This window comes from Somniosus microcephalus, chromosome 9 (genome assembly GCF_052327205.1).
Source record: "Somniosus microcephalus isolate GS21.2 chromosome 9, FLI_Smic_1.0, whole genome shotgun sequence".
Taxonomy (NCBI): Eukaryota; Metazoa; Chordata; class Chondrichthyes; order Squaliformes; family Somniosidae; genus Somniosus; species Somniosus microcephalus.
The window spans coordinates 214,512,272-214,526,587 of NC_140995.1; the positions used below are offsets into that span (position 1 = coordinate 214,512,272).

The 14,316-nt window shown below is 47.5% G+C and overlaps 1 protein-coding gene across 1 annotated transcript in view; it reads left to right on the plus strand.

Moving 5' to 3' along the window:
• fbln7 (fibulin 7) overlaps positions 1-14,316 on the plus strand; it is a 73,652-nt gene that overhangs the window by 42,499 nt on the left and 16,837 nt on the right. Inside the window, exon 4 of the mRNA XM_085997875.1 lies at positions 10,076-10,201. Within this exon, the coding sequence (XP_085854001.1) occupies positions 10,076-10,201 (126 nt within the window). The remainder of the gene's footprint in view (positions 1-10,075; positions 10,202-14,316) is intronic.

Here is a 14,316-nt window from a genome sequence, read left to right on the forward strand (position 1 = left end):
ATTTTTTTGCTGGAAATCACAGCAGGTCCGGCCACATCTGTGTAGAGAGAACAAGCCAACGACGACTCGAGTCTGGATGACTCTACGTCAGGTGGGGTTACATGTAGCATGACATGAACCCAAGATCCTGGTTGAGGCCGTCCTCATGAGTGCAGAACTTGGCTATCAGTTTCTGCTCGACGATTTTGCATTGTCGTGTGTCTCGCAGGCCGCCTTGGAGAATGCTTACCTGAAGATCGGAGGCTGAATGTCCTTGACTGCTGAAGTGTTCCCCGACTGGGAGGGAATGCTCCTGCCTGGCGATTGTTGTGCGGTGTCCGTTCATCCGTTGTCGCAGTGTCTGCATGGTCTCGCCGATGTACCATGCTCTGGGGCATCCTTTCCTGCAATGTATGAGGTAGACAACGTTGGCCGAGTCACATGAGTATGTACCATGTACCTGGTGGGTGGTGTCCTCACGTGTGATGATGGTATCTGTGTTGATGATCTGGCATGTCTTGCAGAGGTTTCCGTGGCAGGGTTGTGTGGTGTCGTGGTCGCTGTTCTCCTGAAAGCTGGGTAATTTGCTGCGAACAATGGTCTGTTTGAGGATAGGCGGCTGTTTGAAGGCGAGTAGTGGAGGCGTGGGGATGGCCTTAGCGAGGTGTTCGTCGTCATCGATGACACGTTGAAGGCTGCGAAGAACATGGCGTAGTTTCTCCGCTCCGGGAAAGTACTGGATGACGAAGGGTACTCTGTTTGTTGTGTCCTGTGTTTGTCTTCTGAGGAGGTCTATGCGATTTTTCGCTGTGGCCCGTCGGAACTGTCGATCGACGAGTCAAGCGTCATATCCCGTTCTTACGAGGGCGTCTTTCAGCGTCTGTAGGTGTCCATCGCGTTCCTCCTCGTCTGAGCAGATCCTGTGTATTCGCAGGGCTTGTCCATAGGGGATGGCTTCTTTAACGTGGTTAGGGTGGAAGCTGGAGAAGTGGAGCATCGTGAGGTTGTCTGCGGGCTTGCGGCAGAGTGAAGTGCTGAGGTGTCCGTCTTTGATGGAGATTCGTGTGTCCAAGAGACACGATAACATCAACAAGTTCCATCCCACATGATAACATCAACAAGTTCCATCCCACCATCAAACTCACCATGGACTACTCCTCAGAAACCGATTCTGAGGAGTAGTCCATGGTGAGTTTGATGGTGGGATGGAACTTGTTGATGTTATCGTGTGGGATGGAACTTGTTGATGTTATCATGTATCTTGGACACACGAATCTTCATCAAAGACGGACACCTCAGCACTTCACTCTACCGCAAGCCCACGGACAACCTCATGATGCTCCACTTCTCCAGCTTCCACCCTAACCACGTTAAAGAAGCCATCCCCTATGGACAAGCCCTGCGAATACACAGGATCTGCTCAGATGAGGAGGAACGCGATGGACACCTACAGACGCTGAAAGACGCCCTCATAAGAACGGGATATGACGCTCAACTCGTCGATCGACAGTTCCGACGAGCCACAGCGAAAAATCGCATAGACCTCCTCAGAAGACAAACACGGGACACAACCAACAGAGTACCCTTCATCGCTCAGTACTTCCCCGGAGTGGAGAAACTACGCCATGTTCTTCGCAGCCTTCAACATGTCATCGATGACGACGAACACCTCGCTAAGACTATCCCCACGCCTCCACTACTCGCCTTCAAACAGCCGCCTAACCTCAAACAGACCATCGTTCGCAGCAAATTACCCAGCTTTCAGGAGAACAGCGACCACGACACCACACAACCCTGTGGCGGTAACCTCTGCAAGACATGCCAGATCATCAACACAGATACCATCATCACACGTGAGGACACCACCCACCAGGTACATGGTACATACTCATGTGACTCGGCCAACGTTGTCTACCTCATATACGTTGCAGGAAAGGATGCCCCGGAGCATGGTACATCAGCAAGACCATGCAGACACTGCGGCAACGGATGAATGGACACCGCACAACAATTGCCAGGCAGGAGTGTTCCCTCCCAGTCGGGGAACACTTCAGCAGTCAAGGACATTCAGTCTCCGATCTTCGGGTAAGCATTCTCCAAGGTGGCCTTTGAGACACACGACAATGCAAAATCGTCGAGCAGAAACTGATAGCCAAGTTCCGGACTCATGAGGATGGCCTCAACCGGTATCTAGGGTTCATGTCACGCTACATGTAACCCCACCTGACGTAGAGTCATCCAGACTTGAGTCGTCGTTGGCTTGTTCTCTCTACACAGATGCGGCTGGACCTGCTGTGATTTCCAGCAAAAAAAATTTTTTTTTTATATTATATTTTGCTTGTTCTTTGTTTTTCATACAGACCCCAGCATCTGCAACATTTGACCCCTTGTGACCCCACCTCATTGTTCTTTGATGTAATGTTTTCCTGACTGACCTGTTTGGACACCATTCACACCTTTGATTGCTGTGATTATCTCTCTGGCGAGGTGTGATAAAGGGCAGTTAGAAAGATTACCTGTAATCATCTGGCAGTGTTCTGTAACTATATATGCTGTGTCTATATGCATCTCTTTACTTCACCTGATGAAGGAGCAGCGCTCCAAAAGCTTGTGATTTCAAATAAAGTTGTTGGACTATAACCTGGTGTTATGTGACTTCTCACATTCATTAAAAGAGTTTAAACTGTAATATTCCGTTGTCCTGCAATTTATTATTTTTGTACAAAGTTTGCAAAACAAGACATGGTGTCAGAACAGGGATTTGAAGTGGACATCGTTGGAGCTCCCTTACCTTGAATAAATTGGGGATCTTTGAATTTACCTCGAGAATGGTGCAAGTTCAAGCAACACGTGGAATTGATGTTCTCGGGTCCACTGAAAAGCAAAGGGGAGGAAGAAAGATGCAGCTACCTACTCTTGTGGATCGGAGAAAAAGGGAGAGACATTTTTAACACATGGTCTCTCACCACAGATGAAGCAAAGGTACTGAAAAGTTAATTTGACCGTTTTGAATCATATGTGATGCCCAAGACAAATACGATATTCGCTAGGTACAAGTTTCAGGAGAAAGTACAAGGAGCTAGTGAGTCGCTTGAACAGTTCGTGACTGAGTTAAAACTGCTGGTAAAAGACTGTGCATATGCAGATAAAGATGAGATGGTCAGAGACCGCATCGTGTTTGGAATACATTCAGCTAAAGTGAGAGAGAAACGTTTGAATGTTGGGTTCGGGCTAACGCTGGACAAAGCTATAGACATAGCTAGATCGCACGAGATAACCCAAGTACAGTTGAAAACCATAACCAGTGCCACGAGCAGCTCCAGTGAACAGACAGTGCATGCAGTTAATAGATACACACCAAAGAACACTGCCCAGAGAGCGTGTTTCAGAACAGAAAGAACAGCGAGAGTTCTAAAAATGGGTGACACAGACATAAAACGCTTCAAAAACTGTGGATATTGTGGAAACAACTGGCATGGAGAAAAGGAGTACTGCCCTGCCAAAGGAAGGCAATGTACTAAATGTGGTAAATGGTACCACTTTGCTAAAGTTTGCAAGACTGTTTTCGGAAAAGCAGTACACACAGTGAGTGACAGCCAAATGCCAGATAGAGAGCCAAATGCAGAGGAACTGTTTATTGATTCTGTGTCACAGAAAAAACAGATTTCAGGGACTGAGCAAGCCTATGCCGATATTGAGATAGGAAAACAGGGCAAAGAGCTTAAGTTTAAACTAGACACTGGATCTCAGGTTAATGTAATTCCTCTGAGTGAGTATCACAGCTTGAAGGATGAGTGTGAGCTACAGCCCACCTCATGCAGACTGACCGGCTATGGAGGTGAGCAGCTCATTGTAAAAGGCACATGCGTGATGAAATGCAAGTAGAAAGAAAGCAACTTGATGGTGAACTTTTACATGGTTGACACTCAAGCACCTCCAGTGTTAGGTCTAAAGGCATGTTTAGACATGGACCCCGTCAAGCTAGTGCTATCATTGACAGCACCAGTTGAGAAGCAGACAGTCATGGAGGAGTTTGCTGACGTTTTCAAAGGAATCGGACTATTCCCAGGTGAATGCACTATTCACCTTGACCCAGCAGCAACCCCTGTGGTTTGCCCACCGAGAAAAATACCCCTTGCTCTATGTAGTCACCTGAAGGAGGAGCTGCAGAGCATGGAGAATACAGAAATCATCGTCCGGGAAACAGAACCGACAGAGTGGGTCAACGCATTAGTAGTGGTTGAGAAACCACGTACAGGCAAGCTCAGAGTCTGTCTCGAACCCAGAGACTTGAACAAGGCTATCAAACGCCCTCACTACCCTCTACCAATGCTAGATGACGTCACACCCAAGCTAGTGGGAGCACGTTACTTCAGTGTAATGGACGCACGATCAGGATACTGGACTATCAAGCTCACGGAAGAGTCATCTAAGTTAACAAAGTTCAACACACCATTTGGACGCTACCGATTTCTGCATTTACCATTTGGTCTTATCTCAGCTCAGGATGAATTCCAGTGGAAGATCGACGAAACATATGAAGGCCTCGATGGAGTAGTCGCAATCGTAGACGACATCCTCATCTATGGCAGGAATAGAGAGGAACATGACAGGAACCTCCATGCGATGCTACAAAGATCACGGGAGAAAGGTATCCGGCTCAACCCCGAGAAAAGCATAATCAGATCCACCGAGATCAGTTATTTCGGGCATCACCTCTCAACTAATGGCATTAAGCCGGATCCAGAGAAAATCTCCGCCATGAAGAAGATGGAGCCGCCGAAGAACCGCGCAGAGCTAGAGACAGTACTAGGCATGGTTAACTACTTAGCCAAGTTTGCCCCGAGCCTCTCCGAAATCAACGCACCCATGCATCAGTTGTTCAAACAATCCAATGAGTTCCTATGGGACAAACAACATGACAAAGCATTTCAGAAAATGAAAGATCTAATCACCAGAGAACCAGGACCAGTTCTTGCCTACTTCGACCCCAACAAAGAGCTCAGACTACAAGTGGACGCGTCAAAGTACGGACTAGGCGCAGTATTACTGCAAGAAGGAAAGCCCATCGGCTATGCTTCCAGATCTCTCTCAGACAGTGAAATCAACTATGCTCAAATCGAGAAAGAGCTATATGCAATTCTGTTTGGATGTAAGCGTTTCCACCAGTACATCTATGGCCGACAAGTCATTGTGGAATCCGACCACAAGCCCCTCGAGTCAATCATGAGGAAACCACTAGCCGCAGCCCCACCAAGGCTACAGAGAATGATCCTTCAGCTACAGAAGCACAACTTCACAATCATTCACCATCCAGGCAAAGACATTCCTGTCGCAGACACGCTCTCCAGAAGGTCTCTTAGCTACCAGGACAGCAGCCTCAGTGAAGGCATGGATGTGCAGGTGCACATGGTGTACAACAGCTTACCTGTGAGTGACTCAAAACTGAAGGAGATCCGAGCAGGAACAGAGAAAGATGCACAACTCACACTGCTGAGCAAAGTCATACATGAAGGATGGCCTGAGGAAAGGAGGAAATGCCCTCAGAGCATATCTGAATTCTGGAACCACAGAGACGAACTGTCACAAATCAACGGAATCATCTTCAAAGGGGAGAAAATCATCATTCCTACCAGTCTCAGAGAAGAGATGTTGACAAAAATTCATGCTGGACATATGGGCATGGAAAAATGCAAACAAAGAGCACGTGACATTACGTTTTGGCCCGGAATGTGCAAACACATTGAGGACATTGTCGGAAAATGTTCCATTTGTCTAGAACGCCACCCATCAAATGTCAAAGAGCCCATGATACCTCACCGTATCCCAGACAGGCCCTGGCAGGTCATCAGCTGCAAGCAAGTGCATGCAAAACGTGTACAGAGACAGCAACACCGAGAGATACTATGACAGGTCAGCTAGACTCTACTGCCGCCACTGCACAATGGAGAATCCATCAGAATCCAGGAGCATGACTACTGGAAGCCTGCAGTCGTCATCCAGCCAGCTGACACTGAGCGATCGTATCACATCTGCACCCCAGAAGGACAGGTATACCGCCGCAATCGCAGGCACCTCCTGAACACCAAGGAACAACACCATCATTCCGACGAGAGGTCAAGCCTAGAGTTATCCTTGACTTGTGAACTGTCAAAGGGTGTAGGCGGATCGCTGCCCTAAAAAAACTGTACATCGTTATTGAAACGAGATGTTTTCAGTGCTAGTTAAATGTTGAGTTTACTTATATGTTGATGCTGCTGAGAACATTATGTAGAAGAAAGGTTCAAAAGTAATGCATAACATTTTTCTTTTAAAAGAAAGGGGATGTAACATTTGCATATTGATTTATCATTGGCCCGCAGGCATCTGTAAGGAATACCTATTATATTCACATGTGATCACATGCTGAGTTGTCATTGGCCTGCAGGCATCTGTAAGGACTGCTATTGTTTAGAAGACCCAGGGGCCCTGACTCCATCTTGTCCACACGGTGCTGTACTGTTGTGAGTCAGATCAGATCTAATGCTTCAGTAAAAGATTTTAAACTGTAATACTCTGTTGTCCTGCAATTTATTATTTTTGTACAAAGTGTGCAAAACAAGACACATCCAACTCCCTTTGCCCCATCACTGCTCACGGGGCCTTCAACCAACTTGGACTCACTCTCTGGAACTCCTTCCCTAGAACAGAGTCATACACAATATGGCAGATACACCAAAGGCAGAGAATAGATAATAACAGAGTAGAATATAGTAATTACAGAGGCTTAAGGTAATCTAACATAGCAAGGATTGTGTGCAATAGAAGAGTAATATATAATACTTTCCAACTGTACAGTGTGATACAGACAGTTTAATATAACCCAGTAATAATAATTTACTCAATATATCCCTGTAATAATTTTGCAATTGCTTTAATCCCTTTTTAGATGTGTAATTTATTTTAAACTATGTTTATTTTGGGAAATGGGGATTGAACCAAGGCGAGTGGGTGGAGTTGTGGTGCATGATCTAATTGAATGGCGGAAGAGTCTCAAGGGGCTGAATGGCCTACTCCTGTTCCTAATGTTCCTATGAAGAAAATGGGTTAAAAAGTACAATATAATTCCAGTTGAAAAGCTAGTAGCAGCAGGTTGTCTGCTCTTGTACAGAAGTTAACTCCCACCACCCTGTATTTGCCAGGACAGTAGCCGGACCTGGGAAACTCACCTGTGATCCAGACCGGATGTCCGTGTCTGAAGCACATGGCCTCTTTTAGTCTCTTGGAAGGCAGACCGAGTTGAGACTATGCAAGGCATCGTTCGGTTTGGTTCGCAATCGGCTTTACTCCATAGTAGACAAAGCATACAGAACACTGAAGATAATGAAAGTCACTTGATGCACTCAATTCAACTTCTGATCCTGTATTATTACAGAAATAAAGAACATGCATGCACTTGGAAGGATTCTTACTTAACATAGAAAGACACATTAGCACTTACATCGATCTTGCTGACAGTGTAGAGGTCATTTTCGCTCTCTGTTTCTCTGCTGCCTTGACTCCTTTTGCAGCTTTTCCACTGCTTTACTTAAATTGGCTGCCGTGTTTGCTACATTACAACAGTGACTACACTTCAAAAGTACTTCATTGGCTGTAAAGTGCTTTGGGATGTCCTGAGGTCGTGAAAGGTGCTGTATGAATGCAAATTCTTTCTTTAGGTGCTGATTTTTAAAAGGCCTCCCTTTTAAGACTAGCAGAGATCAAATAAATTTGTCGACATTAAGGTACTAAATATCTCTTGAATGACCAGGCATTGCTTTTGAGTGCACCAATTGTTTGGGGATCTCTTCAATACAATAACCCATCCCGCATTTAGATCACCTCTCAACTGGTGCTTCATTGACAACGTAGCAATGGGACCATCTGGAGCAGTGAACCACCTTCAGACGCGCATCTGCTCAAATCACATTTGAAGACAGCTCATGTCTGGGTCCTTTCTTTTACTCATTCCTGGGATGTGGGCGTCACCGGCAATGCCAGCATTTATTGCCCATCCCTAATTGCCCCTGAGGGAAGGCGGTGGTAAGCCGCCGCCTTGAACCGCTGCAGTCCTTGTGGTGAAGGTACTCCCACAGTGTTGTTCAGGAGAGAGTTCCAGGATTTTGACCCAGTGATGATGAAGGATCGGCGATATATTTCCAAGTCAGGATGGTGTGTAACTTGGAAAGGAACTTAGAGGTGGCGGTGTTCCCATGCGCCTGCTGCCCTTGTCTTTCTAGGTGGTAGAGGTCATGGGTTTGAGAGGTGCTGTCGAAGAAGCCTTGGCGAGTTGCTGCAGTGCATCTTGTAGATGGTACACACTGCAGCCACGGTGCACCGGTGGTGGAGGGAGTGAATGTTTAAGGTGGTGGATGGGGTGCCAATCAAGTGGTCTGCTTTGTCTTGGATGGTGTTGAGCTTCTTGAGTGTTGTTGGAGCTGCACTCGTCCAGGTAAGTGGAGAGTATTCCATCACACTCCTGATTTGTGCCTTGTAGATGGTGGAAAGTCTTTGGGGAGTCAGGAGGTGAGGCACTTGCCGCAGAATACCCAGCCTCTGATTTGCTCTTGTTAACACAGTATTTATGTGGGTGGTCCAGTTAAGTTTCTGGTCACCCCCAGGATGTTGATGGTGGGGGGATTCGGCGATGGTAATGCCATTGAATGTCAAGGAGCGGTGGTTAGACTTTAGCCTGTTGGAGGTAGTTATTGCCTGTGTGGCACGAATGTTACTTGCCACTTATCAGCCCAAGCCTGAATGTCATCCAGGTCTTGCTGCATGCGGGCCTAGACTGCTTCATTACCTGCATTATGCTGTTAATTCAAGTGCTCCACTTCTTTCTTAGAGCACTAACACCAAATATCGGGGCAGTGCGTTCTGCAGCGCTGCGCACTGGGCCACGTAGCGCTGCCACATGGAAGGGCTCCTCCCCTCATTAAAGGGAAGAGCCCAAGCCCACAACTCTGCATGGCCGTACCTGGACCACAGGGGAGCGGGGAGGAGTCCCAGCAGCCCGGTACTCAAGAGGAGTGCCGGGCTGCCAGATTGCGGCACAGGCCCCACGTTGAAAGATGCAACAGACCGTGACAAGTAAGTCGGCTGATTTTTTCCCCCCACCCGCCACCTCCTGTTTAGTTAGCACCCCACGAGCCTCCTGCCGCCCGGTTCAGATTCAGGGGACGCGCGGCCAATTTTGCAGGTGGGGCGAAAACGGGGCGCTGCGCACGGTGATGACGTCGTCATCGCCTGCGCAGCGGAGCAGTACCGGTTACCGCCGCTACTAAACTCCTGCTGAATTTAGCGGGAGTCGTTAGTGGTGCTGCGCCTGGATGAAAAGTCGTTTCCGTTCCATTAGCGCTCCCCAGAGGCGCTATCAGGAGGCGCAAATGCACCGAATTTCTAGCTCCATGTATTTCCAGAGAGAATCGGAGGGCGGTTCACATTGGGGCCCCTCTCACAAACATCCAATTGTAGATCAATTGGGTGGGGGGGAAAGGGAAGCGCAAGAATATTCAAAATAGAAGTCAGCATTTTAACAGGTCATGAATAGCAACAATTACCAGAATATTAACAGCAACAACTTGCACTTATACCGTGCCTTTAACGTAGTAAAACTTCCCCAAGGTGCTTCACAGGAGCGTTATCAAACAAAATTTGATACCAAGCCACAGAAGGAGATATTAGAACAGGTGACCAAAAGCAATGTTTTAAGGAGCATCTTAAAGGAGGAGGGAGAGGTATCCGCGATAACCTGTAGCAGCACCAGACAATTCCATTTTGTTTAGTTTTCTTTTGAACTGCATTTTATGTTGGGTTCAATAATAACTTTCAAAAGGGAATTGGATAAATACTTGAAGGGGAAAATTTTGCCGGGCTATGGGGAAAGGGCAGGGGAGTGGGACTAACTGGAGAGCTCTTTCAAACAGCATGACAGGCACGATGGGCTGTATGATTCTATGGTTCAGAAATGTCACTGGAACCCCCAAGAAGCGATTTTAAAAGATCTGGCTAAATCTTTACCTGGACTATGTTGTTCGTCGTACCCGTTTTTTAAAAACCTGTTTGATTTCTTTCATAGAAACGAACGAATGCGCCAGCAACCCCTGCCAGAATGGAGGGTCGTGTGTGGATGCTGTGAACCAATACACATGTTCTTGCCCAAACAGCTGGACAGGGAGCCACTGTCGGTATCCAGCGCAGACAGGTTTGTAACATCTGGGAAGGTTAAATAATCGGCTGGATTTGGGAAAGTGAGCACGGGATCTTGTTCCAGTGAGAGTGTTAGAAATCAGGGGTGTTAAATATCTCAACAAGAGTCATGAAGCAAACAGCTCAGACTCCTTCAAGAGTATTAATGTGGGAATGTGCTGGGAGGAATTTTACAAAGGCGTACTTTATAAAATTTAATCTGTTAACCTAAAAAAGAATTGAAAGGCGTTTTCCCCCTCTGAATTATGAAGGAATTTTGCACATGACGTGGTTTTATTTTTTTAAACCGTGTGGAATCCGTTCCAGAAGCTTCTCTTTGAAGTGCAGTTCTTATCGTGTGGGCCGCACACACATTCCACTCGGGGAATGTGGTCATGTTGGGTGAATAACATTTTAACTTGTTTTTAAGAGACAAATATCGGAGAGCAGGATGAGAAGGCTGAGTGACAGCTTCTCAGCAATACACCGCTCCGATTCTGAGATTATAATTACTCGTGTTTGCTGGTCCTTTGGGTAGCTATGTCCAGGTGAGAATTAGAGTCCAACTCTAATGGCTGTGCTTTAGCTGCCAATAAACATTCGGATGCTTAGAACCCGGGACTGACTGGATGACGTTAAAAGATTATTCCTTATGTAGTGTATGTGCCTTTAAGTCAGAACTACTTTTTACAGCTCCTGTATACTGTAGTACCGGCAGTGACCACACCGGTATATAAGCTGTGCACATGCCTCTGTACCCCAGTCTAGAGATTACCTCCTCCAGTAAAGACCTGTTGTTTGTTAATGTACAGCATCCGTCTGATTATTTATCCACTGAACCATGGATCTAACAGTGGCGACGAGTGTCGATGCGAATCTACCTGCAACATAAAAAATTAAAAAAATAGTCGAGTCCAGGAACACGGGCGTTGACCGCGAGCAACCGCCCAGCAGTCAGGCAGAGATCCAACTTCGCTGGGGAGGCTGTGGAGAGCCGGGCTTGGTTCCCCAGCCACAACGAGCAGTAAGAGACCGATGACAGGTCCAGAGCAGACCCTTCCCGAGCAGCGGCGGCTGGAGCCGACCGACGGCAGAGAGAGAGAGCCGTGCATGGGTCGATGGGGTAAGAAAGAGGGTGAAGAGAGCAGGGCGCAGCCGGGGGTTGATCACCGAGCGGCGTCGAGGGAAAATACTGCAAACCGGAGAGAGGGTAAGAAACAGCCGGGTTCTAGACTGAGCGGCGTCTACAAATATCAAGAGAAGAACGCGCAGAGCACAGCCAGGGATCACGGGCTGAGCAGGGTCCATGGGGCGAAGCAAGGGGAGACGCCATTGAGCCGCGGAGAAGCAGGGAGAGCGCGGGAGACGCCATTGAGCCGCGGAGAAGCAGGGAGAGCGCGGGAGGCGCCATTGAGCTGCGGAGAAGAAGGAAGAGCGCGGGAGACGCCATTTTGCGAAGCCGCAGCGGAGAAGACGGGCGAGCGCGGGAAGGAAGGAAAGCGCGGGAGACGCCATTTTGTGCCAGCGGAGAAGAAGGGGAAGCGCGGGAGGCGCCATTGGTGATAGTTAACGCACAACCAAGGATGCCGAAGAGTGGCAGTGTCTCTACGTTCGACAATGAAGTCGAAGATTGGGCGACATATGTGGAACGTATTGAAGTGTACTGCAGGGCGAATGAAGTGCCAGATGCTAATAAAGCACTGGTTCTGTTAAATTCCATGGGTGCAAAAACTTATGGGTTACTGCAAAATCTAATAACCCCAGAGAAGCCGGTAAACAAGAATTTTGAAAGCATAGTAGAAATCCTACAGGACCACTTAAACCCCACACTGCTGCTGATAGCAGAACGATTTAAGTTCCATAAAAGGAACCAACACAAAGACGAAAGCAATGCTGAGTACCTAACGGAACTGCGCAAGCTATCGAAATACTGCCAGTTTGGAGCGGGACTAGCAGACACGTTAAGGGACAAGTTTGTATGTGGGCTACAAAGTGAAGGAACCCAGAAACGGCTTCTATCAGAAAAGGACCTTACGCTGGACAAAGCTTTCAGTATGGCAGTATCACACGAAGCAGCCGCAAGGGGCGCTGCAGAGATACAATGGAGACCGCAAGAATATGGCACCAACGAAATGACCTATGGAACAGGGAAGTGCTATCGCTGCGGCAGAACAACACATGACCAGAAAGATTGTTGGTTCAAGGACCAAGTGTGCAGACAGTGTGGGAAAGCAGGACACATAGCAAGAGTCTGCAGGTCTGGGAAGAAAACCAACAGTAAGAAATCTCCACAGGAGAAGTACAAAAAGGTACACCAGGTGATGGACAGTGGTTCAGACGAACAAAAAAGTGACACAGACTCCGGAAGCAAGGAGCTGGGTTGTCTGAAACTACATAATGTAACCGAAATGGAGGATCACCAGACTACCTGGGTTACACTCAAGATAGACGGAGTCCAAGTGGAAATGGAATTGGACACAGGGTCAGCTCTAACAGTCATAAATCAAAGAGACTACAAGCGGCTATTTTCACACATACCCTTGAAAGCTACAGAGATTGTCTTGAAGACGTACACGGGGCAAAAAGTCTACCCCAAAGGGAAAATAAGGGTGAAAGTGACATATAAAGGTCAGGAAATACCTAAAATGGATATATATGTATTGCCAAATGGAGGACCACCACTGCTAGGACGTGAATGGATCCGAAAGATACAATTAGATTGGCATTCCATACAGGCATTGAAGGTTGAGGCCAAAAAGGATGACGACGTCACACCTGGACGACTGTCAAAAATGCTAACTGACACAAAAGAAGTGTTCCAGGAGGGACTAGGAACACTAAAAGGAATAACAGCAACAATTAAAATAGAGGAAAATGCAAGCCCAAAGTTTCTGAAGGCCAGACCAGTGCCTTATGCGATCAGACCAGCGGTTGAAGCAGAGCTGGAAGGGTTGGAACATTCAGGAGTACTGTCCATAGTGGACTGGAGCGAGTGGGCTACACCCATCGTTCCTGTAATGAAGAGGTCGTTGAGTAATACGCCTGGGGAACCAAAGAAGGTCCGCATCTGTGGGGATTTTAAGGTGACAGTGAACCCAGTCCTCCACACGGTGCAATATCCGCTTCCACGAATTGAGGATATTTTCGCCTCGCTATCTGGTGGTAAACGCTTCACCAAAATTGATCTAGCCCAGGCGTACTTGCAAATGGAGGTAGAAGAAGTTTCGAAACATTACCTTACGATCAACACCCATAAAGGTCTCTATCAATACAACCGGCTGGTGTTTGGAGTAGCCTCGGCTCCGGCTATCTGGCAAAGGGCGATGGATCAGGTCCTGCAAGGGATTTCAGGGACCCAGTGTTATTTGGACGACATCTTGGTCACGGGCGAAAATGACAGTGATCACCTCGGAGAAGGTGCTCGCCAGATTAAAGGAATATGGGCTACGAGCTAATCACCACAAGTGCGAGTTTTTCCAGAAACAGATCTCGTATTGCGGCCACATCATCGATGAAGAGGGGTTACATAAGTCCCCTGACAAGATTGAGGCTCCAGCACCGGAAAATGTGTCACAACTGAGGTCGTTCCTTGGGCTGGTAAACTATTACCACAAGTTCTTACCAAATTTGTCTACGGTATTACACCCGCTGAACACCCTACTGCAAAAAGGGGTACCATGGAAGTGGGATGACGAACGTAGACGAGCTTTCCAGAAGTGTAAAGAATTGATCACATCAAAAGAGGTGTTGGCCCATTTCAACCCAGCACTACCAATTCGTTTGGCATGTGATGCATCACCCTACGGCATTGGAGCGGTGCTGTCACACAAATTCCCAGACGGGTTGGAGAGGCCAGTAGCCTTTGCATCTCGGTCACTAACCTCAGCCGAACGCAACTACGCCCAGATTGACAGGGAGGCCCTCAGCCTAGTATGGGGAGTAAAAAAATTCAACCACTATCTGCATGGGCAGAAGTTCACCTCGCTGACTGACCACCAACCACTTGTCTCCATCTTTAATCCTAAGAAGGGCGTGCCAGTAATGACTACACAGCGGTTACAAAGATGGTCCCTGTTTCTAGGGGCGAATCAATATGAAATAGAATATAAAGGCACGAAACAGCATGGGAAC